Source organism: Periplaneta americana, chromosome 1, assembly GCF_040183065.1.
Source record: "Periplaneta americana isolate PAMFEO1 chromosome 1, P.americana_PAMFEO1_priV1, whole genome shotgun sequence".
Lineage (NCBI taxonomy): Eukaryota > Metazoa > Arthropoda > Insecta > Blattodea > Blattidae > Periplaneta > Periplaneta americana.
The window spans coordinates 11,404,524-11,430,246 of NC_091117.1; the positions used below are offsets into that span (position 1 = coordinate 11,404,524).

Sequence of the window (25,723 nt, forward strand, 5' to 3'; positions counted from 1 at the left end):
ATCCTGCATCTGCCCCTGCAACTGAGGGAAACCATGTAAAAACCCAGTTAGATTGGTCAGTCACGAGGATTGAACCCGTGACCCCTCGAATTCGAGTCTCAAATGTTACCCTCTGAGCCAAATCGCTGGGTTAGTCCATTCTTATACACACATATACATAATCTACTTTAGAAAAGTTTATCATAATCCATGGGGTACAGTTTTAAAATTAAAATAACAATAATAATAATAATAATGTTACTCAGGTATGCTTTGACATGGACGCGAAACAGGCACAATACGTACTGATACCACATTTGGTGGCACATAAGACGCGCTTTTTTTTTTCTTTGAAAATGGGTCTGTAAAATAGTGTGTATCTTATAAGCTGATACTGAGGTTGTGAATAGGTCAAAATTTCATGGAATGCTGTGAAAACTAAGACAGTGATTACATCATTTAAAAAATGTGGCATTAGTAATGTACTGGATGGCATAGAAGACAATTTTCTGTAACTGTTATTGGCATGAGGGAGAAACTAAAAGGTATTATTATTATTATTATTTCATAGCTTACTTCATTTCGTTCATGAGATACACTTAAATCTTACAGCTTATTATATTTTTTTATCCTAACTCCATTGTTCTAATTCCTGTTTAGAAGTTACACGGAATTATAAGGATTCCCTTAAATCCCCTGTCACCTTTTTCTTATGATTGCTGTATTGTTTCATATTGGATTTTGATCTCTTAAAATACAAAGTCAAATCGTATTTCGTTGCGAAATATTTTATTTTTTTCTTCTTTTCTTAATATATTAAAAGTGTTTATTTCAGTCACTGACTTCACAGCATATGTTTAAGGTGTTATATTTTATTATTTTTTATTTCTTTTACATCACGTTACTTCATTATTCCATGTGTGAAGACTTGCAAACATATATATTTTGCAACTTACACGTCTATTTTAATTAACTGACAATAAGGGCAGTCATACAAGAATGTCAATGCGTATCATAACCATGTTGGTTTTTAGTATGTTTTATCTTGCATGCCACTAAATATGTTTTGTATTTGTAGAGATTATTGATATTGCTGAAATGTACGTCGTATCTGATGATGTTGGCATAGTCCAACGAAAACGTTCATACGTCTTTTAAACATGTAATGCAAAGGTTTAACACCTTAAACATATGCTGTGAAGTCAGTGACTGAAATAAATACTTTTAATATACAATACAGACTTCTCTGAAAACTATAAAAATGAATTGCAAAATATTCTTTTCTTAAGTTTAGAGATTTGAGAACTTTTCCATTTCGCAAATTCAGTTCAAATTACCCAAAATTCCGGATTTGTGAGGTTGTACTGTATTATTATCTGTAAAATAAAGCAAACAGTAATTGGATCAGGAAAGGTAATTTTTTTTTTTCCAGAAATTTGAGTGAAGTCACCATATCTGTACTGAAAAAAAAAAAAGGACACAAAATTCCTACATGAAATGGGAAATTTATTTTTAAAATAATGACACCTGTCAGATGGTACAGTAGATAAATAGTAATACACACAGTGGCGCCACTACTCAATAAAATATGCAGATTTGTCCATTTACATCAGAAGCTCTTGAATTTAAGCAAGTGCCAGAAAAGATTTTGTTCCTGCCTTGTAAATCCCATAAGCACTTGAAACAAAAGTTTTGCCTACACTTGCCAGCAACAGAAATCCACCTCACACCCTCATATAGCCGTAAGTCCTACTATTCTTGTTAGATTGCTGGTATTTAGAGGTGGCTCTACAGCTTCCAAGAACTTAGGAAATGTTATGTTTTATTTAACGACACTCGCAACTGCTGAGGTTATATCAGCGTCGCCGGATGTGCCGGAATTTTGTCCCGCAGGAGTTCTTTTACATGCCAGTAAATCTACTGACATGAGCCTTCGCATTTAAGCACACTTAAATCCATGGACCTGGCCCGGGATCGAACCTGCAACCTTGGGCATAGAAGGCCAGCGCTCTACCAACTCGCCAACCAGGTCGACTCAAGAACTTGGGGGAGGGGGAAGAAATGAAATATTAATCGCCGATACAGAATGTAAATAATATTTGAGGAGATCCAAAACAAAACCACTTAAGTCCAATTTGCAATTATAACTGAGTTTAAAACAGATTCAGATTTTTAGAACGGTTCTACATCAGGCTACAAATTTTATATGAATGGAGGTAACTGGATGGAGTTACACAATAAGAGATCAACACCAAAGAACTGTTTTGAGATACTGACCGTTGAAATAAATCTGGTTTTTACTAAACATTTTATGCAAGAAGTATTATAACATTCATACTAATACAAAAAAATAACACAAATAATACTAAAAAAAAAGATAAGATGCAGAATAATAACGACAGTTAAAAAACATGAGACCTCTGGTCGAAGATGTACTTGTTCTACCTAAATATCAAGCAATCAAATGTTATTAATCAGATAGTATGTTTATGCTATATCAGATAAGATGTGCTTGGCTCGCATGTGAAGGTAAATATCAACAAGTTACCTCGCATGCTTCAGATCCAAGATCGCCAGACTCTTTTGTCAGGAATCCAGGACAGATGATGCAACAATATCACTACTCAAAATTAATAAATTTAAAGGAAATCAATGCAAAAATAATAAATATTCACGTGAATACCCTAAAGAACAAGAATAAATACCAGAATAATATATCCCATGCTGACTATAAGAATACAAATATAAAGTATAAGCTACATACTTTACCACGGCTACACATTTGAATTAATTCAATTTGTAATATAACTGATTTGATTAGTTTTATGTATTTGAACCAATTATATATGGCCTAAACTTTTAATTTTGTTACATTTTTGCTAGATTATGAAATTTTCTTTGAATTATTGATAAAGTCTGGAAAAATAATGTTATATTACAGCTTGACCTACACAGAAAAAAAATGCCTGATACAGTTTTGAAATTTTATCAATAATAAATAAACTTCCAAAGAGAGTAAAGACTAAACATATTGTATAATACCTAATAAATAATAATAATAATAATAATAATAATAATAATAATAGCCTTCCATTGGAGGTAACCCAGGGCGACGCAGTCTACTCTCCTACATGAATTTTACAATATTAAATGTTTACATAAATTTTGTAGAAAGAAAATTAAAATAAACATATATGAATTATAAAGTGAAGAAAAAAAAATTAAACAGAGTGAATATGATGACTCAGAATTTGGCAAGAGTGTTTCAAAACTGAAGTTATGATGTCAGCAGTAAGTGTCTGTGGTAGTTCAAAAGTCTTCCTGAAGCTTTCAAAGAACTTGGGAATCACACCACGAGCTCCAATAAGAAGACCAATCACCTCAATGTCTTCAAGCTGGTATTTTGCTTTGAAGTAATCAACTGTTGGCAGATAAATGTTGATCTTTTCTTTATTGACATCCTCCGGCTGGCTACTCCCCGTTTCAATCCTTATGGTAGGATAAGTTATATATCCTTTCTTGGTAGTCTGGGAATACGCTATGATTTCAATACTATAGTAATATTGTTTTTATTTCAATACAACTCAACCCGATAGGAGGCGCTAGGCAGCGTTGAAGATGACGCTGTACATGGGTTGGACAGGGTTTTGAAAAAATGAATAAGAAATTTTAAAAATAATTTTACAGAAATAAGCAAAGAATTGTATTTTTCCAGGACACACCATTAAAACCCAGAACAATCCTGGGAAATCCAGGACGTCTGACAACTCTGCTCAAATCACTGACACTTCCTCCAGTTTGGCATACAATGCAAATTCCATTAACGCCATACAATTTTTCTCCATGGAGAATTGTTAACAATATAGTATTTTACTCATCAACAAACCAACATTAGCTCAAAGAATCAATTGACAAAATATTAGATGTCATTAATAAAGATAAATATTTATTGTCACGTATTTGAGTGTTGATATAATATGAAATGTACTCGTATTGGAAACAACGGAAGACACGGTGAATAATATAAGTGAATCTGACTTCTGTCCCACTCTATACACTAACAGATTAGATAAATGTTTTATGTTGCATATTACTGCTCAGAGATGTATTTAATTTATGATTATTTTTATTTACAGTACATTAATTTAAATTGAGGAACAACTCATTCATTTTACTCTTTTTACAGGTTCACTATAAAGGCTTCATTTTTATTCCATTTATTCTATTTAACTTTCAGTGACAATTTCACATATCTGTGTACAAAAATATAACTTAGATACAGAAAAAATGTTAGAGAGACCTAACTTACATGTGTTTCGGGCAACCTTCTTGTTCTCATTGTGATAGAGCCACCTCTGTTCATATTTCGAGTTACTTGAAAGGCAAACAGTATTCAAAATGAGCAAGTATATGCTGTTATACTGTAACAACACTTCTTGTCTTCTGAATTTCATACGAACTTCTTTTACTTACTAAACTGTACACCAATATAACTGCAAAAATACTGCTGTAGTAAAATTTGCACTTTCAGCAAAAGTTCAGTTGAAATCAGACACTTCACTTTCTTTAACCCGTGGTTTGTAACATTATTGTCAGATATTATAATTCCCCAGAGCTAGTGAATTCAATTTCATTCATAATACACTGCAAACATTCTTCAAATGCTCAAGTTCAACCAGTAAAGACTAGTGGTTCAAGGCTGAGACAGCTGTCCCTACAAAAATCTAAAAATATATTTTAATAACAGAATTTAGAATTTAAACAGGAAATGTTTAGAAATTTCTTTCTGTCCATTCAGTAATGACAACATATTTCGAACTGGTGATATCAGTAGATGTCTTCCAGATATACAGGGTGCAACGAAAAAAGTGGGCAGAACTTCAGGTATGGATTATTCACATACATAGAAGAAAAAATGGTTATATCAACATGGGTCTGGAAATGCTTAGTTTCTGAGTGGGGCTTGCAAGTATGATGACAGTGAACTCCAGTAAGTTCGTTTGCTGGAATTGTTATTATGCATTCTGTTTACATTTCCTTAGATGAACTAAAAATGTCGACTTCCTGTCCAAATACAGGCTGCAGGCTCATATTCTCATCGAGATCCAAACATGCTTGGCCCCCACGATCACCAGATTTCAACCCATTGCACTTCCTTCTCTGGAGGTAAAGTCGTTGATGTCAGGCATGGATTACTCATATACGTAGAAGAAAAAATGGTTATATCAACATGGGTCTGGAAATAGTTTCTGAGTGGGGCTTGCAAGTATGATGACAGTGAACTCCAGTAAGTTCGTTTGCTGGAATTGTTATTATGCATTCTGTTTACATTTCCTTAGATGAACTAAAAATGTCGACTTCTTGCCTAAATACAGGCTGCAGCTCACCTTCTCATCGAGAGCCAAACATGCTTGGCCCCCACGATCACCAGATTTCAACCCATTGCACTTCCTTCTGTGGAGGTACTTAAAGTCGTTGATGTCAGGTATGGATTACTCATATATGTAGAAGAAAAAATGGTTATATCAACATGGGTCTGGAAATACTTAGTTTCTGAGTGGGGCTTGCAAGTATGATGACAGTGAACTCCAGTAAGTTCGTTTGCTGGAATTGTTATTATGCATTCTGTTTACATTTCCTTAGATGAACTAAAAATGTCGACTTCCTGCCTAAATACAGGCTGCAGCTCATCTTCTCATCGAGATCCAAACATACTTGGCCCCCACGATCACCAGATTTCAACCCATTGCACTTCTTTCTGTGGAGGTACTTGTTGATGGATTCGACTCTGTGAATGATGAAGGAGCTCTCCATCAGCGAATTCTGCAAGGCTGTCAGACAATAATAACTATGTCAGGAATTTGGGAGCTTATTTGGATGTCGATGAGACGAGCTGCGGCCTGTACTCAGGCAGGAAGTGGACATTTTGAACAGTTCATGAATGCATTCATAATAATTCCAGGGCCACCGACATAGCTCACATGGGCAGATAAAAATGTTAATTTTTTTTTTCTTCCACCATGTTAATAATGTCAAAAGAAGTGCTTATACAAATTTTGGCCACTCGATCGCAATTAAGAGGCCGTCCAGAAAGCGATTTTCCTTGGAGACATTTACAGAAAAAAAATCAGAATTGCATGGAAAGATTTATTGAAACAGGTACAGCAATTCTTGTGCTATTTGTCAACACATCGCTCACTGGAACCGAGACATTTGTCATACCATGGGATCAATTTTTGTATCCTTGTGACGTAGAAGTCAGCCGCTTGGGATCATAACCAGCGTTTAACAGCCGTCTGCACCTCTCTGTCGATCCAATGATGTCTCAATTCCAGTGGGGAATATGTTGAAAAACAGTTCAACAATTGCTGTGTCTGTTTCAATCAATTTTTCCAATGAAAGTGTGTTTTTTTTTCTGTTAACGGGCCCCGGGTGAACTTATTTTTTTAAGCCCCTCGTAATAGCGGTCGAGTGGGGGTGGGTGAGTTCTCAGTTCACGGTTTGTTCGCCTTGGCTAGTTCTTCTAGCTCACTCACTCAAGTTCACGATACATTGAACCCCAAGCCTTCCAGATAACATTTCACTGTTCCTCCACAGTGAACTTATTTTTTTACGCCCCTTGTAATAGCGGTCGAGTGGACAAAATTTGTATAAGCACTTCTTTTGACATTATTAACATAGCGAAAAAAATAACTTTTTATTATCTGCCATTACAATGTGTGCTTGTCAGTCAGCTACGGTGCTTGCCTGCTGATCCGGAGTTGCACTCAGGCGCAGGTTCGATTCCCACTTGGGCTGATTACCTGGTTGGGATTTTTTTTTTTCAAATTTTCCCCAACCTTAAGGTAAATCTCAGGTAATATATGGCGAATCCTCGGCTTCATCGCGCCAAGTATCATCTCGCTATCACCAATCTCACAGACGCTAAATAACACCGTAGTTGATACAGTGTCGTTAAATAACCAAGTAAAAAAAATAATAATTCCAGCAAACAAACATACTATGTACTATGATCATACTTACAAATCCTACTTAGGAACCAAGCATTTCTGTATATAACCATTTTCTCTTGTATACATATGAGGAATCCACACCTGAAGTTTTGCCCACTTTTTTTTAGTTACACCCTGTATAGTAGATCACAGATTTCAACCAACACAAATCCCCGTTACTCTCTGCGTAACAGAGCTGGGAGGCATAGTTTGGATGGGATCTATTGTTTCTCATTGGAGTGAAGGTTCAGATACCTATGCCTAAGCATGTCTTATCAATTCCTACAAGATTTCACATCTAGTAGCTTACATTGACGAAAGACCTTTAAAGAGAAAACAAACAGTGAATGAATCCCCAATCCTGAAGCTGTGTTTGCCTCTCTCATCCACTTTGCGATGGATTATTAAATTATCTGTTAGCAGAAACACTGTGATAAGATTAATGAGTATATACAGGGTGTCCGGGAAAGATCAGACGAAAAAGAAATAACTATATCTCTGAAACTATTGCATTTATTGTCGTGATGTTTTAACAGTTGCAAAAAGAAATACAATAAGTTTTAATGCACCTCTATTATGAGTATAATTTGTGATTCGCGCTATGTCCAGGCGATACTCAATTTCCTGCCACACACGCGAAAGCATCTCCGGTGTGACTATTCCTACTGCTTCGTAGATTCGGCCACGTAACTCTGCAATATCGGTCACAGGAGTGCGATACACTTTGTATTTCACAAACCCCACAGAAAGAAATCCAGTGGGGTCATGTCCGGCGACCGTGGTGGTCATAGTCTAAGTCCGCCTCTCCCAATTCAACGGTCAGGGAACGTGTCATCGAGGAAAGCGCGCACGTGGTTAGCATAGTGTGGGGAGGCTCCATCCTGTTGAAACACGGTTTCTGGTAGTTGTGGGACACCGTAATTTCGCAGCATATCCAGGTATGTGTTACCTGTCACTGTGAGCACTTGTCCATTTGGAAACGACTTTATACAGGCTTGACTGACTTAAATTCAGCCAGCCATAAAACGTATTCTGCTTTCTCTACTGTGGTAAACATTGTTCGGCCGTTCACTTGGTACACGCACAACTTGCATTCCCGGCTCTCAGAGCAAGACTGACTACATAAGCTGCAAAGAACGAGCCTTTCTCGTTTTGTCCTCGTGCAATGGTATGCGCACAAGAGTAACATGCTGCTTGGTAACACAACTTATTGAGTTTCTCTTTCTAACTGTGAAAACATTGTGGTAATAACTGTAATAGTTTCAGATATATAATTACTTCTTTTTAGTCAGATCTTTCCTGGACACCCTGTATTTGTTAAAACAAATGGTAACCATTACAGCAATTTTATAAAATTTCTGTTAGAGAGCATTAACCTCTGGTACTGTAAGATCTATCAATGGTAATATCTAGCAAGACTGTTATACACGACGAAATTGTGACAGTTTTTCTCCTGCAAATGATGACATAATTTGAAGTAATTTTACTGTTCCATCTAGTTGCGAAAAATGAATATACTACTTCCACTGGTTCCCAAAGTGAGAGTCGCGATCCCTTGAGGGGTCTAAAGATGATTTACAAAATAAAACAAAATGCCTTATCAACATACATTTGTACTGTATTTGGAAACACAAAAATTAACAACGTTTTAAATCATAACAGTAAAAAAAAAAAAAAAAAAAAAAAAAAAAAAAAAAAAGTTTCAATAGTTATGAAGTAAAAAATAAATGTAACTGTTTTTTCAAAAAGTAACTAATTCGATAATTTATACATAGTGATATCACAGTCTAGTATATAGTCACGAAGCTTGAGTTGTGAGGGTGCTAGAAACAACAGACTGTGCCGGTACTATTTCGCATTGTCTGTAATGAGGCGATAGTAGCGATCCTAGTGGTTAGCAACTATCTATGGATGCATATTTACTACGTATTGAGCTTCGTGACTGTATATACTAGACTGTGGTGATATCATCTTCAAGTTCGAGGAGATTTCTCACTTGTTTTCAAAGAGTTATAAAAAATGTAACATCTTCGTTTGTATGCTCGAGGTATTTTTGGATTCAAAACTGGTGTATGCTATGCGAAGAAAAGGTCTAGTTTCAATATTCCATCAGTAGGTACATATTTCAACGAGCCTTTCCTTCATTTTTTTAAACACCAATTGAACACAACTGGCTAAAAACGAATTCATTATCCATCTGTTATTGTCATAATTGTTTCGAGTTTCTTCAAAAAAACTGTTGTTTAAAATCGTACTTTGGTTGGTACCCACTGATTCTGAGTAAAATTATAGTTGTTTGCAATTTTACAAGAACCTGTATTTTTCCAATGGGATCAAGAATCTATGTAGTAATGGGGAGTCGCAAAAAAGAAGACTTGCCCAAAAGTGGGTTGTCCCATCAGAAGGTTTGGAAACCACTGTACTACTTCGAAGCCCCGAAAAATTTAAAGGTGATATTACGTGCTCACGTACAAGCCTTCCCCAATTCTAAAACCACGAGCCATAATAAAGGATCAGGACAGTCTCCAACTTCTTTACTGAAGTTCAAACTCACGATAATAAAGAATGTGATTTGAAACTCATAAAAAGGAATGCATTTCACTTAATTATCTCGAGATATTAAAGTATGCTTATGTGCATAGAATTACAAATTATTATGTCTGTGTTTTTTTATATGCATTACTTTTTTTTTCTGGCGATACAACTTTAATTTACCTTTTAAAATATCGTGTGTTCATTTCAAAACTTCCAACCTTGAATAATTTCAGATGTGCAGGGAACACGAGTTTAAGGAAAAACATATCAATTTAGTTTTTTGGGGGGGAAATTGAAAAGCACTGCTGACTGAATTCTCTGTTCTACTCCTTTACCCCCAATTTAAAATTGCACCCCCTATATTCAGTCATATCATTTTGAGAAGAATGATAAAAAATATAAATAATTGATTAAATGGCGATCTTACTCGTGTTAATTGTGTAAGCATGTGCGGCTTACAGCTGTTTCGGTGTTACTTCACACCATCCTAAGAGCCTACTAGATCTCGGCATCATCTCAAACTTCGCTGCCTGTTGTGTGGGTGCGTTCGATTGTCGAAAAGTGTTGAAATGTGGTGTCAAATAGTGTGTGTGTTCTGAAATTGATCTGGTGTGTTGAGAATTTGATCAGGGTGTGTTTTGGTGTGTCTGTATATTTCATATTGTTCTAGTGTGTTGAGTTTTTGGTTTTTGGGTTGAATGTGTAGGATTTCCATGTCTGTATTTATGTTATTGTATGTGTGGTTAGAATTAGTTATGTGTTCGGCATATGTAGATGTATTGTGTCCTCTGGTTATTGCTTTAATGTGTTCTTTGAGGATGGTGTGAAGAAGCACCGAAACAGCTGAAAGCCGCACATGCTTACACAATTAACACGAGTAAGATCGTCATTTAATCAATTATTTATATTCAAGTGTTAAAAGTAGTGTACGAAAGATTCAACATGGATAAAAAATAATAATAATAATAATAATAATAATAATAATTATTATTATTATTATTATTCAGTCCATCCGTTTCTGAGATATAGCCAGAAATGTATAATTTAATGAATTAAATTTTAGTCGATATTACACCATATAAAGATACTAAGCTATTACTGTGTGTACTGGAAAAAGTGTGTTCTTTGCCTGATATGACTGGAGTTAGAGTTAATGTAGTCTTTTTTCTCAAGTTTATTTATACATGCTTTAACATCTCAGGTCATATAGGATGTGTAGAATCTTTGGGTATTTCATCAGTAGGCTGTGAACTATTGTTGTGAATCTCTTTATACTGCCATTTCTTATAAATGGCTTATATTCATTTTTAACTCCTGTAATCATAGGAGAGACTGTTGTACCTTTAAACGCTTTCCACATTTTTTTTGGGGGGGGGGGGAACGAAATATTTTTAACGAAAAAAAAAAATGCTTGAAATAATTACTGAAGATTCCTTTACAACTTCTTGTATGTATTTTCCTGCTTTACAGATCTATTAAGGATGGAAAAAATAAAATGAAGGGATATGTAAGGTGTTCACAGGTACAACAGGTTTGTGTACACTGAAACATAACCTCTAGTACCTTGGAACACATGGAATATAGGGGAGAGTCGGGTAGTATCGGACATCAGTTAGTATCGGACATCGGGTAGTATCGGACAGTGCGTTTCTTTCATCTACCACCATATGGTAGTACCTGAATGACATGGTTACGTTTCTCTATGCGACATCACAGAAGCATAACCATGTCAATCAGGTACTATCATCGTGTGGTAGATGAAAGAAACTCACTATCTGATACTACCCGACTCTCCCCTAGGTGGAAATATAGCTGTAAGAACTGACAATCATATTTAAAATGTATTTGCAATCATAAACCAGAGCAGGCTTCTCTGATTGAGATTTTATTTCCTGGAGGAGCAATAACTGCTTCAACAACTTTCTTCAAGACATCCGAATCAATTGGGGACCTCTTAACTCCAGACTTACTTCGTGACATCATCTTACAATAAAAAAAAACCACAAAACCGATAGTATTATGTACCTTGGAACATGTTCCATGGTACAAGATGTTTAGTGTTCAAAGGTACAAGAGGGTGCACGTTTAAACAAATATGACTGCCAAACTAAATATTCGAATAAATCATGGAAATTAAAATATGTTATTACTCACCAGATGATAGGGAACACACTGTACTTGATAGATACTAACAAATACAATCTGGTTTTGTGTTAGAAAACATGGAACGATGAATGAAATGTTTACTTTTGGTATTAAAAAAATTGTTTCACCCATAGAACTCACACTTTGCAATAAATCAAACCGAAACTACAGAGCTACTTAGCGGCTTTCTGTACAATCTACTTCAGTTTGAGTCCTCTAGGTAGCAGCAAAAATTAAAAATAAATAAATGTTCAAAGGTACACTATGCTGAAGGTACAACAGTCTCCCCTATTATTGTTTTTCATTAAATTTTTTAAAACTATCCAAGACACTGCAAAAAAAAAAAAAAAAATGTATACAGTAAAATGTGCAAAAGGTCAGAAGGGGTTAAATAGACAATGGATTGAGCAGCAAGAGGGGAGATAGCTAGTGTGAATAGCGTATAGTCCGGGTCAGCTTACTTCATACCCTAAGCGTGAAACTTAACTATTTTTCCCCCATTACTACATATGCTAGTGGATTGTGGTAATTTTCTAGTTTGCAGGTTGGATTTTCTTTTGCCAACTTCGTTTCGAATTTCGATACTGACAAATACTACAAATGGTAGTGATTTTGTAATTGGTATGTTGGCAGCTGAGACAAATATCGACAATATTTGTCGGTACTGGAGTGCCATGAAATTAAAATTGTACTAGATTTCTAAGCCAGTTACTGAAAGCTAGTGAAATTTGAACAAACTAATAATTAATTAATATCAGTATTAATATCAATACATAATATTTATTTTATGTGATGTGCTGTGGTTATAATTCAAGACTATAGTCAGGTAAGTTTTCGGAATTAGTAGCTACTAATAATTTCACGTGGTCAAACAAAATACATTTTTAGGTTAGATTTCGTGAGTCAGTTGTTTAGTCAAACCAATGAATTTCGTATTAATACTTGAAATGTTGATCCCTTTCTCGTATAGTTTGCCTACGAAAGTAAGTTACAAATGATTGAATTATTTAGAATAACATTCCAACATAAAGTACAGTAAGTAAATAAGTCATTTAGTATGTAGGATCATGTGATATATGGTAACAGTTGGCAACACTTGCTGTTTAGGAACTGTTCTTATGTGACCCTCACTATAGTTTTAATAAAGTGTATGCCCTATTGCAAATAAGTGTTACTTGCATTGATTGTTAATGGTGGCACTGTATATATGAAAATGTAAGGTCCATCATTACATGTAAGAAATGCTGTGACAAAATATACGAGTATATATCATATTCATTAAATGATATGTTTCACAAACGGATGAACTGAATTAATTTCTTTCTTTGGTAGACAGGTAGGGTTTATCATCCTCTTTAAAATTATGTGTCAGAAGACAGGGGTGCAGTTTGAATTCAAAAGTGGTGTGAGGATGGGTGAAAGGGGTGGAACAGAAAAATTCAGTCAGCAGTGGTTTTGAACTTACCCCTTGAAAACTAAATCGACGTCTCAAAATAGTCCCCCCTGCACATCTAAAATTATTTAAGGTGGGAAGATTTGAAATGAACAAATGGTATCATAACTTGTAAATTTCCTTTTCAAACATTGGATACAAACATCACTAAATTATCACAAAACGCCAAAAAACTGTCTCAAGCACAAATACGGTAATTATGTGAGATTTACTCTATCTACCTGATGTAACTGGACAGACTGCAATTTCCATGAGATCAGCGAACATAAAACAACCAGTTGATACAAGGTATTGGCAAAAATATGGCATTTCTTAACAACAATTACTACAGAACAACTGTACAGAAGATAATGTACAATATATACACATCATAATTATAGCATTCGGAACATTTAAGCATGTGTGTATGTGAGGGGGGGGGGGGAAGAAGCTCCTAGAGCTTTCTGCTTGGTCCTCATCTGCGGGAAGCACTGGCACAGAGAAAACTCATATCAACAGAAATGATCAGCAGGGGCGTAGCATCAACACGAGGAAATTCTTAATCATTCTGGAAAAAGATTCATCAGCCTAGCAATAAAAATTACTTGCCTACAGATTGTGATGCTGCAGACTTGACATACACTTTTTGGATGCAGCAGACTAGAATAACAAAACTGATCTATACTGTTTTCGCTGTAAGAAAAATCCTAATGTAAACATAAGCACGTTGCTGTCATACCCGTAATTGGCTCACAGTCGAAACAGTCACACGACGCAGGAAAATATAGTTCGTATTTGGAAACCACAATCTTGTATTATTTCAAAATAAAAAATTAAATTCTAGTTGTTAAATACGATGAAACATTTAACTTCACTCATGTGTAAAACGCTATGTAAAAGAAAAGCTACTTTTATATTTTATTATGTAGTATGAACGTGGATGAATACCAACAGTAATACTGAGGTAGTCTGTTCTTGTAACAAGCTGGCGTCACTTGAGCTCGTAGTTGTTCACGTAAGCACGCGGTACTGAAGTATGGCTTCTGCATCCTCAACTGTCCATTGTGAAGACTTAAAAATCATTTAATTGCAGTAATTATAAAGTAAGTGTTTCCTAAGCAAACGGATGCATTAGTGAGGTTAGGTCTACTTGACGAGTAACGGGAAATGTTTAACATGAAACAGAATGTACAACAGTAGGCGGGAACACGTACTGAGAATCTATGGCGCCAAACAGCGGCCAATGAAGCCTCACTTCAGTCACGTGCTATTGTTTACATTAGCATTTTTCTTACAGCGAAAAGATAATACAACAATGGCACTTCTCCATTGGTGCACATGACTCATCAAGTTTCAATTTTCTGTTAATGCAAAGTTACTTTTATAATATGTATTGTGTAGAAAAAATCAGTCACATTCGTTTTTAAGCTCTTATTATGTTCAGTTCTTCGATAGCAGCATATTTTGCTGTATTTTCCTCTTAATGAGTAATGCCTTTTGCATCCCAGATCTACAGGTGGGTTAAGTTAACTCTATTTCAGCTCTAATGTACGAGGAGTGTCCATAAAGTAACATTCCCACTCGTCCCACAGCTAGCAAACCATATGTTGCGCGAAGCGACTGCGTGTACGTGATAGAGTAATGTCCTGGCATGGCGCATGTGCTAGCGGAACTTCCCGAGTGCTTAGCTTCGTTGCATTGGTTGAAGATGGACGCTCCTATTCCAGCTGCCACCGAGTGTGAAGTGCGGTCAGTGATAAAGTTTTTGAATGCACAGGGCATAGCGCCAATTGAAATTGATCGCCACCTGTGCCAAGTCTATGGGCAAGCAGATGGTGCGTTGCTGCTGTAGACAATTTTCAGCAGGACGCCAAAATGTGCATGACGAGGAGCGCAGTGGGAGGCCAACCATCATCACAGACGACCTTGTGGAGCAACGCACCATCTGCTTGCTCATTACGTTAGGCCCATAGACCTGGCACAGCTGACGATCAATTTCAATCGGCGCTATGCCCTGTGCATTCAAAAACTTTATCACTGACCGCACTTCACACTCAACGCGAGCTGGAATAGGAACGTCCATCTTCAACCAATGTATCAAAGCTACTGAGAGCACTCGGGAAGTTCCACTAGCGCATGCGCCATGCCAGGACATTACTCTATCACGTACACACAGTCGCTTCGCGCAACATATGGTTTGCTGGCTGTGGGACGAGTGGAAAAGTTACTTTATGGACGCGCCTCGTAAGTTGCCACCTATACTGGATTTGGCAGAGTTCTCCGAGAAATGCCTGGTTTGTCCTACTAAACCAGAGGACTACTATCCTGCTATATGAGTATACAAAATAAAAACAGCCAATAAATACAGAGAATAATTTGACACCTATTTCAATACATACCATAATTACGCTATTTATAATACACACCTTTTTATGGACAAAATGTCGTCTTCAAAACTGGAATGCATATTATATCCGCACACAAACTCTCAGACTCAAATTTAAATTAACATTCTATTTATGCTACGAGATATGGTGTGGGAAACCACTGATGGAAATGACCACTACATGTTCAAGTTTTTCATCTTTTGTGCATTTTTCATTCGTAATTTCAAATTCATTTTTGACATACTATTAATAAAAATATCATTTTTAACTACATTAATGATTTAATGACTTTTTTCCCTTTATTCTGAGATTTTATGTATACAACATTTAACAATTGGGCGTCTTTAAGTAAACTGAAAGAATTTACAGTAATTACTGATGAAAGAGTGGTATGACATTAGTCACTGTCAATCAATGCTCTGATATAAACCCAGATCTATTGACTGAAATTTCCAGTTCTGATACTGCAAGTGATGTATAGCTAGAGGTAAAGTGCCTTTATAACCTGTCTTGATAATATAATTTTAATCCTGAGTGGTTTCTAACACAGGTTCTATATAATATTCCCAAGTAACTTTTTTTAAGGATAAAAAAAGATTGGAGTGCATATTATATTCAATAGATTCATATGGTAACATGCAGCAAAACTCGAAAGAATTTTCGTGCTATGAAACTGGTAGCTATGTACATTGTTATTGTATACACATGATCAGCAAGATGTTTGACAAAATGGCATCTTTCACCCACAAGAGAAGATTCTGTGTTGTTCTGGGCTAACAAAATTTAAATTTCAAATTACTCCAGTGTAATTATTGTTAAAAGTATGGCTGATTTGATGGATATGGTAATTTTGAGTGAGTGTATGCTTTGTTATAAGACATATTAAAAATATAGTAGACAGTAGATTTTAATGTATAGCTGCATTCATCTGTTGACAAAATGGCGGAACAAATTGTACCAATGAAAAAGGAAAAGAAGACTGAAATTATGAAAATATTATTTAAAATACATTATTGCTAAGATTTTGTAGGTAAAACAAATCTTACTGAAATTAGTTTAAAAACTAGAATTATGTTTTTTTTTTTTTCCTTCACATTATTATAAGAATTTCTCTTATTCTGTGATTCAAAAGTGTGTTTTTGAGGTTATGGGAAGACATATAAAGAAAAGGCGCGAAAGATTTGGCAAAATGAGAGTAATTCGCTTTATCATGTCTCGCAAATTTCACGGATCTCTAGTTATAATTGAAAGAAAAACAAAAAGAAAAGAATTCTCATGTTAAGGGGAAACGGAATCGGATTTCAGGTGGAAACTTTGATCTTCTATTTTTCCAATATATTATTTGGTTTTCTCTGTTTAAAATAGCATATCACATATGACTATACTAAATAAAATTGTATCCATTTTAATTTTTCGATTTTCTGAAAAGAGATATATAAAAGTTTCAATTTTAATTCTTAAAAGATTTATTGATCTTGGGCGGGTAATTATGTTTTTTATATCTCCAATTTATTTTTTCATTAGTCCTCTTTAAAATAGTGTACCACATATAATTAGACTAAAATCATTTTAATGTTAATTTTTCGTTTTTCTGGGAAAGGCTGTAGTCTGTATGTATACAATCTTATGTTAACGCTTGAATTCTGTAAGTTTAGTTTTTCCATACAAAATGAACCTTTTCTCAGCTTCTATTCAATCTAGAAAGCTGAAATTTTTATTAATGGTTGATTTTGATATTTTACATATGCTGAAAAAATGTTTTATTTTTTTTTTTAATTTTGTAGATGTTACAGGGGGTAATGTACTAATAATCTTAAAAAAAAAAAAAAGTACAAATGTAGAAATATTTATTGTTTATTGAGCTGTCCGAAGACAGGTTGGAACCTCACAAGATACACTAATAAGGCATCACTCTTGAGACAACTAAGCCAGAAGATAATAGGATATAGCAGTAAAGAAATAAAATGAAGAAAAACTATTGTTTCAGCACAAAGTCAAGCTGTGCGTTCATGAGCTGTAAAAGAATCAGCTGTCTAGCTTAAACAGTTTTCAAGAAAAAGTTCCTTATGTACTGTAAGCAGGGTTGCCAGATCCTCACGTCAGGAATCCTCCCCTAATTCAATTTGTAATACAGATCCTCATGTCAGAATCCTCCCCTAATTCAATTTGTAATACAGCTGATTTCATTCGTTTTATGTATTTATAGTAATTATATAGGGCCTAAACTTTCAATTTTGTTACATTTTTGCTAGATTATGAAATTTCCTTTGAATTATTATTCATAAAGTCTGGAAAAATGATGTCATATTACAGCCTGCATGATACAGTATTTAAATTCTATTAATAATTAACCAACTTCCAAAGAGAGTAAAGATAATATATAATACCTAATACATACTTTAGTATTATCGTTTTTATTTCAATACAACCCGATAGGAGGTGCCAGGTGGCATTGACAACAATCTTGAACATAGGTTGGACAGGGTCTTGAAAAAGTTAATAGAGAATTTTGAAAATGATTTTTATAAAAATGAGCAAAAAACGGTATTTTCCCAATCTTTTTGACAAATATAACTCAATCCAGGTCACAAGACACACCATTAAAATCCAAAACAATACTGGGAAATCCAGAACGTCTGGAAACCCTGTAAGACATAATTTAACACTGCAAATCAAGCTTTCAGGTATAACTCCCTGTAAAGTTGATTTGAATAATTTCAAGGGAAAAATTGTTCCGGGGCCGGTATCGAGCCCGGGACCTTTGGTTTAACATACCAACGCTCTACAAACTGAGCTAACCAGTTAGATCAGTTGGTAGAGCATTGGTACGTTAAACCAAAGGTCCCGGGTTCGATACCTGGCCCCGGAACAATTTTTCCCTCGAAATTATTCATAATTTAACACTGTCAAGATAGGCAATTCCGTATCCCCTTAAATACGTAAATGCTATGAGCCTACTACAGCTGAAATGCTCAGAAATAACCTACCCCACCTCTAGAATAATTTTACCTGTCTTCTGTAAGGAACAGCTTTCCCCAGTTCAAAAGTGATGGTACGCCACTGAAGATCAATTATTTTGTATAACAGTGGTACTACTGCACCTCACAGCAGCCAAGCAACATTACCATCTTCATTATGATTAATAAATAGTGATATGATGTCACACTTTGGCCAGCTGGATGACGCAGCATCACAATGTCGTTAAGAGAGACGATATCACAGCTGATTCCTCGTAAGTACACTCCACCATTCAGTGAGCTGCTTTGGGATATGTGTGCACTCCTTCACAAAGTGGGGAGAAATGCTCAAGGGGGCTGCAACGGTAAGCGGTGAGATATGCCAGCCTCAGCCAACGATAATGAAACATCACTCCCGAGCGCTTCCAACCCTCAAAACGTTAGCGTTGGCTGCTAAAGGTTTCTGTGTTTTCAAATATAAACCTAAGAATTTTCCGCAGCTGTCTTATTGCTCTCAACTCTGCACTGTGGCAGTGTTCTGTGATTCTGAATTTACGTTTGACACTTGATTGTTTATAACGTTCGAATGATGGTTGGAAGTGACTGCAATGTTTTGAGTCTTATTGCGTAACTCAAACACTTGTTGGATAGCTTCTCGGAAGCAGAGGAAGTTGTAGTCAATGATACCTGCAACAAACAGTGCATAATCAGTTTTATCCCAACGAAATACAGAAATATTAAGAAATAAAACAATTCTCAATACAACTTAGCTCACAAATAATGTCTCCAACATTCTGCCTTGCACAAACACTTCCATTATAAGAAAACAATATACAGAATAAATTATTCAATATACCTACACCATTCTATTTGAAGAGCAAACTCATCAGAACTTGATTAACAGGGCCAGGAAGTTCATCCATTTGCTATTTTTTTTGACTGACGGTAATTAATTGCCGATTGTATTCACGATTCATCAACATTTAAGGGGTTAGGTACAGCTTACAGCAACAAAATTTTTGGAAATATTCATCATTTTTTCCCTCCATTACTGTATCTTGTACAATAATGAAAATTGGTAGGTGTAAAACACTGTCTTTCTGTTATATGAAAAAAATATTTTTACGATCAAAAAAAGTTATTTATATTTCTTTTATCAAAATTAAAAATTGTGGCACTTTACTGTGCAGCGATGAAGTGTTTCCCTCAAAACTCATAAACTTGTTAACTTTGTCATGTTCTCTCTCTTTTATTTTATTGCTGAAACTCATATTTACAATATGATACTCTTTCAACTACATCCCTTAATAAATAATACTTTTTTTATTTTGTGTTAGAAGAAAATACTGATATTTTACCATTTCTAAATGTATTTATTTTTTATCAGACAATCTATCAAAGCAGGCGTCTCAAGGCCAACACATAAAAGTTGTTACACAGAGCAGATATAGATAGCGTAGTCAGCTGAAGAGATAAGCTCAATACCCGAAGATAGCCGATCATTGATTCATATTACAAGCATGAGCGAGCTAAGTTGTAACAGTCGCGGGAGAAATTCCACAAAGCTGCACTTTTGAGTTGTACTGTCACAATAGACGGTTGTTTTCGGAAGGAATAAAATTTCGTAAGTCGTTTGCAGTAATAATAATAATAATAATAATAATAAATGTATTTTCTAATTATATATTATGAGTAAAAAAGAAGACATCTGAAGCATGAAGAACCATACGTTACGTAATTATTTAAGTACAAGGAACTGGCTACCCTATCCCATTATCTCCTGGCCTAGTTGCCTCATAAGTGGTGCCTTGTTGATATCACATGTAAGGTTCAGACCTGTCTTCGGACAGTTGACTAAACAACAAAATACTTCATTTCTAGTAAATGGTTTTTGGTATCTCTCATTTTTTTTTAAGTTCATACTATGTTGAATAAAATAAAATTCAATTAAATAATAATAATAATAATAATAATAATAATAATAATAATAATAAAATTAGAATTAAACTTGTTGATTGTTAAAGTACGTATTCTTATGATATATCCTCTCAAATTCTTTTCTCAAGTCCTTCAGTACTTCATTATATTTGTTACACTGGTCTTGATTGAAATTAGGTAATAATTTTAGATTAATTAAGTGGTAACAGTTATCCACTGAAACTTGCAACTCCCACAATTTCGCTTTCCCTGTGAAAGCTTTTATTTGTTCATACATTTGTGGTAATAAGGACATTCTTTCTTCGGAGATGGAGACAAAATCGTAGCGGTTACAGATGTCTATTCAAACGTCGCGGTCAATGACGTCATCCGGAGACACACGAACTGCTCCCGCATCTTGTTCCACTCTTACATAAAAAAAAGAGAGAGAGGAGGAAGTGCTCTGAGGAGGCCCTATTGAGACGTCTGTATCAAAGGTAGAGAAGTGATCTGGCATTATATTGTAGATGTGACATGCATAAATACACACAAAAAATTTCATCACAAAATGTTGGATACTTTTTGAGTTATGTGGGAAACGCTTCATCACTGCACAGTGAACTGAATTTTGAAAAAAAAAAAAAAAAAAAAAAAAAAAAAAAAATTAAATCGTAAAAATATTTTTTGTGCGAAATCGTGCGTATTTGCTTGCTTTCCGCACACAACCAATATGCGGTAAGTGTGAAATACCACATTCAGTATTCCCAACATAACACACACAACAATTTCCCTAATCTTACTGCTTAAGCGTCATATTCATTTTACTGCTTTAGGCTTTTAAAATATTATTTTTAGAGACGTTCAATATAGTAATAATTATAAATTGGAAACTTACCACTGCAATTTCACCTAAATTGCAATGTTAATTATTGTTTTTAAATATTTTAAAAAATTAAGTAAACTCTACAACACCACAAAAGTTACTGCATTTGTAATGCAAGTAACATTAAGGAAGCCGTGAAAAAATTAACAAGATTCCAGACTCATCATAGACTGGGGGAAAAAAAAGACAGACATATATCACGGCCTGCTGCAGTATAGTAAACACAGAAAACATTTTATAGAAACAATGTTGAAGATAGATATATTTGTTTTCCAAAGTTGCCATCATTGAACAGAAACCAAGATGGAGATTTCATTGCAACTAATTAGAAATTCCTCTTTCAGGTATGTAATAAACGATCTTCGCACAAAATAATGTACGATACACGAGCGGTATGTTTGTTTTCATGTTCTCGGAAATTAAAAAAGCTCAACTACGTTTCGCTTTTTCAAACTTTTCCTCGAACATGAAAACGTCAACATACCACTCTTGTAACGCATATTACTATTTCATATAGCAGAAGGACAATGTTTCATACATACTAATTTTCAATATTGTACAAGATTTAGTAATGGAGGAAGAAAATGTTGAATATTTCCAAAATTTTCTGCTGTAAGCTGTACCTAACGCCTTAAACCTATTAAATCTGATTTTATGTTGCATATATAGTAAAACTTCTTTTATGTTTCGCATTAAACTTTTTTCATACTTATTCTTTTTTCTGAGATCTTAGCAAAATTCCTGCACTTTCAATGTTAATTTATTTCAGTTATATGTTTTCTGTTTATTCGTTTTTCACACTTATATGATCGTCTTTTAAATCCCCGGTGTGGCTCAGTCGGTTAAGGCGTTTGCCTGCCGGTCTAAAGTTGCTTTATTGAGTGCCTGACTCTCGAAAGCCATTATATTGAGCACATTATGTAACATTTCTATTTTGAATTGATATTCCCTATGTATGGAGACTTTTGGGACACCCTGTAGAATGTGCAACAATGCCGCCAGCTTAAGATGTAAACAAAGAGGAGGAGCCACGCCGAAAATAACAGTAACATGGTTATATAACATAATATGTAAATTTCTATAGTTCCAGTACTGTTTGAGGAAAAAAAAAGTAGGAGGCATTGCTTTTGGAGTGACCCTTTGACTTACCTTGTCTGTCAAAGTTATCTTCACGGAGAATGCAAACCAGTGCTAGGAATTTGTTTACCTCTCTCAAGTACAGAATAGTACCATTGTTTAACTTTATTAAGCTTGAACTTTGGCTATCAAATGCTGCCGCTTCTGTATCATCCCGCAAGCTGAAATATTGTCATCAAATCAAACAGGGCATTATGTCAATCAAGCTAGAGTCACAAGATGGAAAGATGAAATGAACAGGAAAACCTTCCACCATCATCATATACATGTGCAATGGAATTTTTAATGAATATCGTAGCCAGTGCAACGAAATAAATGCAGCATTCGCTGTTCAAGCCCCTAGTAGTAACTCAAATGTAATGCATATATATTTAAACTTTATTTGTTTTTCCAATAAGGATAATAATAATAATAATAATAATAATAATAATAATAATAATAATGATTTATTTAACCTGGCAGAGTTAAGGCCATATGGCCTTCTCTAACACTCAACCAGGAGTAAAACTGCGTTACAAAAAACACTACAAATTTACAAAGTACACTACAATTTTACACACAAAACTGAATAAGATGATAATAATAAAATGTAAACAAGTAAATAGAAATCAGACATAACATATAACATACAAAAAGAAAGAAAAAAGCATAATAAAATATGAACAGCAGGTCAAAATAAATGAGACATACAAAGTATAAAAAAGTAAGACAATTTTTGATGATAATAATAATAATAATAATAATAATAATAATAATAATGATAATAATAATAATAATAATAATAATAATAATAATAGTAGTAGTAATAATAAAATAGTGCAGTACAAAGCATACAATGTATACAATATTTTTAAGTAGACACAGTAAGGAAAATTATGATTATATATAGCTTAACTAATCACATTATAGATATACCATTATCGGAAAATATGAAAACAAAAATATAAAATAAGTTAAATATCACTAGAACATAAAAAAATGTGAATACGTGGAAACATGCAATACAACACTTGTCATAATTGTAAGTTAGTTTGGCAACTCGTCATAAGATAATTTTCTAACTTGGATTTGAAAGATTTCAATGTTCGGCAGCCCTTGACTTCAGGCGGCAGAGAGTTCCAGTGACGAGAGGTAGCAACAGTGAAAGATGAGGAATACAGAGACGATGTGTGAAGTGGAATTTCTAGCGTGTTATCGCGTTGTGATCGAGTATTAATATTATGATAGTGAGAGAGAGTATGAAAACGAGCGAATAAATAATAGGGGGATGAAGTGTGCATAATTCGATATAAGAGAGAAAGTGAGTGCAGATTTCTCCTCTCATGTAACCTAAGCCATGATAACTTCTCGAAAGAAGGTGAGATATGATCATAGTATGGAACATTACAAATGATGCGGACATACATTTTTCTCGAATAGGTGCCCACTTCAACATTCCATGGTAAAATAATATAGTTTCGTTCATATATTCATGAACGAATAAGGTTTATTTTCATATAAATTTATCTTTCAATTGTTTCACTATTGCTATGGCAAATGAAATACCCGAAATTAATGATTTTGTTTCTACAAATGCAAATTGGCTTTATTCAGTGTTACTATGAGTATAATAGAGATTATTCCAGTGCACTTAGAAAATAGAGAGCTCTAAATGGATTGAGGTATGGGCCCTGCAATTTGACGTCAATGTGGAACCTTGCTAAAACAAAAAAAGTGACAGGACATTTATGATATCCCTTGGATTGCGTGAAACATCCTTATGTAATTTTTAGGTTAGGTAAGGATAGATTTAAGGATTAAATATAAGCAGGATGAGTACAACCTATCCATTATTAGATAACAGAGCAAGATGGATCATGTGGAAAATCTCGAGGCACATTAAGTCATGAAGTAAGTTGGATCTTATGGAAAACCACGAGGTACAAAGTTCATCTTACAATTCTGTTTCCATGGCATCATAAGTGACGTTAGAGTATACATAAAAACCTTTCGAGTCAAAACATTACAATTTTTCTCTTTTTGTAGTAGAGTTTAGACAGTTTCACATTAAAATTAAAAAATTACCAGCTCCATGGGAAATAAAAAGACATTGAGACAGGCAAAAGTCCATGAATGCTGTGGTGTCTCTTTTCAAATTGGTTCATACCCATTCTTTCATAAACAAAGAAGAGTTACAAATCTTTCGTGACTGTTTTTGCCATTTAACAATGTTAACAATTATTAAAATATCCATGCGGAAAGATAAATCACAAGTTATGATATATGCAATACTACTTGATTTTCATTTTAAATGTATTTTAACTTGTAGTGTTTTTTATTTCTTATGTAATTGACGTGTACATCCATGTATAATGGCCATGTATGGAATAATCAGTCAATCAATAATGGCATACTCTACCACATTAGGAGTTGCAGGGGGGGAAAATAGTACAATGTTGCTAATTGCATTTTGAATAAGCCACGCCGCACCTGTATTTTTTACTTGTAAATTTCGGGGGGGAAAAAAAAGTACTCCAGGTATTCAACAAAATATGGTACATATTTTTCATGCTCGCAAAATTTAAAAAGTTTCAATTTTATTATTAAAAAAAAAAAAAAAAAAAAAAAAAAAAATCCTGCATTGTAATTCAATCCATCGAAATTTATACTAACACTCAATGGAAAATAACCCAGCGCAAATTTAATCCTTGTGCATGTGACAACATTCTCAGAAATTTCCAACTGATTCATATAAGAACTGAGTTGCTAGGAGAGTATTACACACAGCAAAATTCTGAAAAACGAAGAACTGAGGAAGCCATGTACTGGATCTTTAAATACAATGTGCATTCCTTTTAAAGATCTCTTAAAAGGCACAGAACAAAAGAAAATATATATAATTTTCAGATAGAGATAGAATTGAAGTTTTCTTTAATGGAAAGAACTAAAACTCAATTTTTTTTTTGTACAGCTTCCTCGATTTCAGTTATAACTACCCTTAAAAATAATACATATCTACACAAGATTCCCATCTACTCCCAATAAATACCATAAAATGGTATACTCATACAGTGAATTCTATATCTAAGTAGAAGACACAGAGAAACATTAGCAGTACTTACCCATAGATGCAAGAAACGTCTATCACAACATCAATCATGTCACAACACAACTCATAGCTTTGCATGTCCACTGGCGATGAGTCCGTGGCAATGTATATCTTTGATACAACATCAAACAAAAATGCTTTTTCTATGGCTGAATTCTGAAACAAAGGAAACGACTCTTATAAATTATGTCTGTTAACATTCAGGATCAGAGTCCAGATTTATACAGGGTGGTTCACGAAGTTCTCCCCCAGTTTATTGAGGTGATTCCTG

General features: G+C 34.5%; 2 protein-coding genes across 2 annotated transcripts in view; both read right to left on the bottom strand.

Moving 5' to 3' along the window:
- CaBP1 (Protein disulfide-isomerase A6 homolog CaBP1) overlaps positions 1 to 25,723 on the bottom strand; it is a 386,104-nt gene that overhangs the window by 309,313 nt on the left and 51,068 nt on the right. The gene's annotated exons all lie outside the window — the stretch shown is intronic.
- RagC-D (Ras-related GTP binding C/D) overlaps positions 1,465 to 25,723 on the bottom strand; it is a 40,657-nt gene continuing 16,398 nt past the window's right edge. Inside the window, exons 6-8 of the mRNA XM_069836578.1 lie at positions 25,466 to 25,608; positions 22,377 to 22,525; positions 1,465 to 19,114 (exon numbers count right to left, since the gene is read on the bottom strand). Of these exons, the coding sequence (XP_069692679.1) occupies positions 18,942 to 19,114; positions 22,377 to 22,525; positions 25,466 to 25,608 (465 nt within the window). The 3' untranslated portion in view covers positions 1,465 to 18,941. The remainder of the gene's footprint in view (positions 19,115 to 22,376; positions 22,526 to 25,465; positions 25,609 to 25,723) is intronic.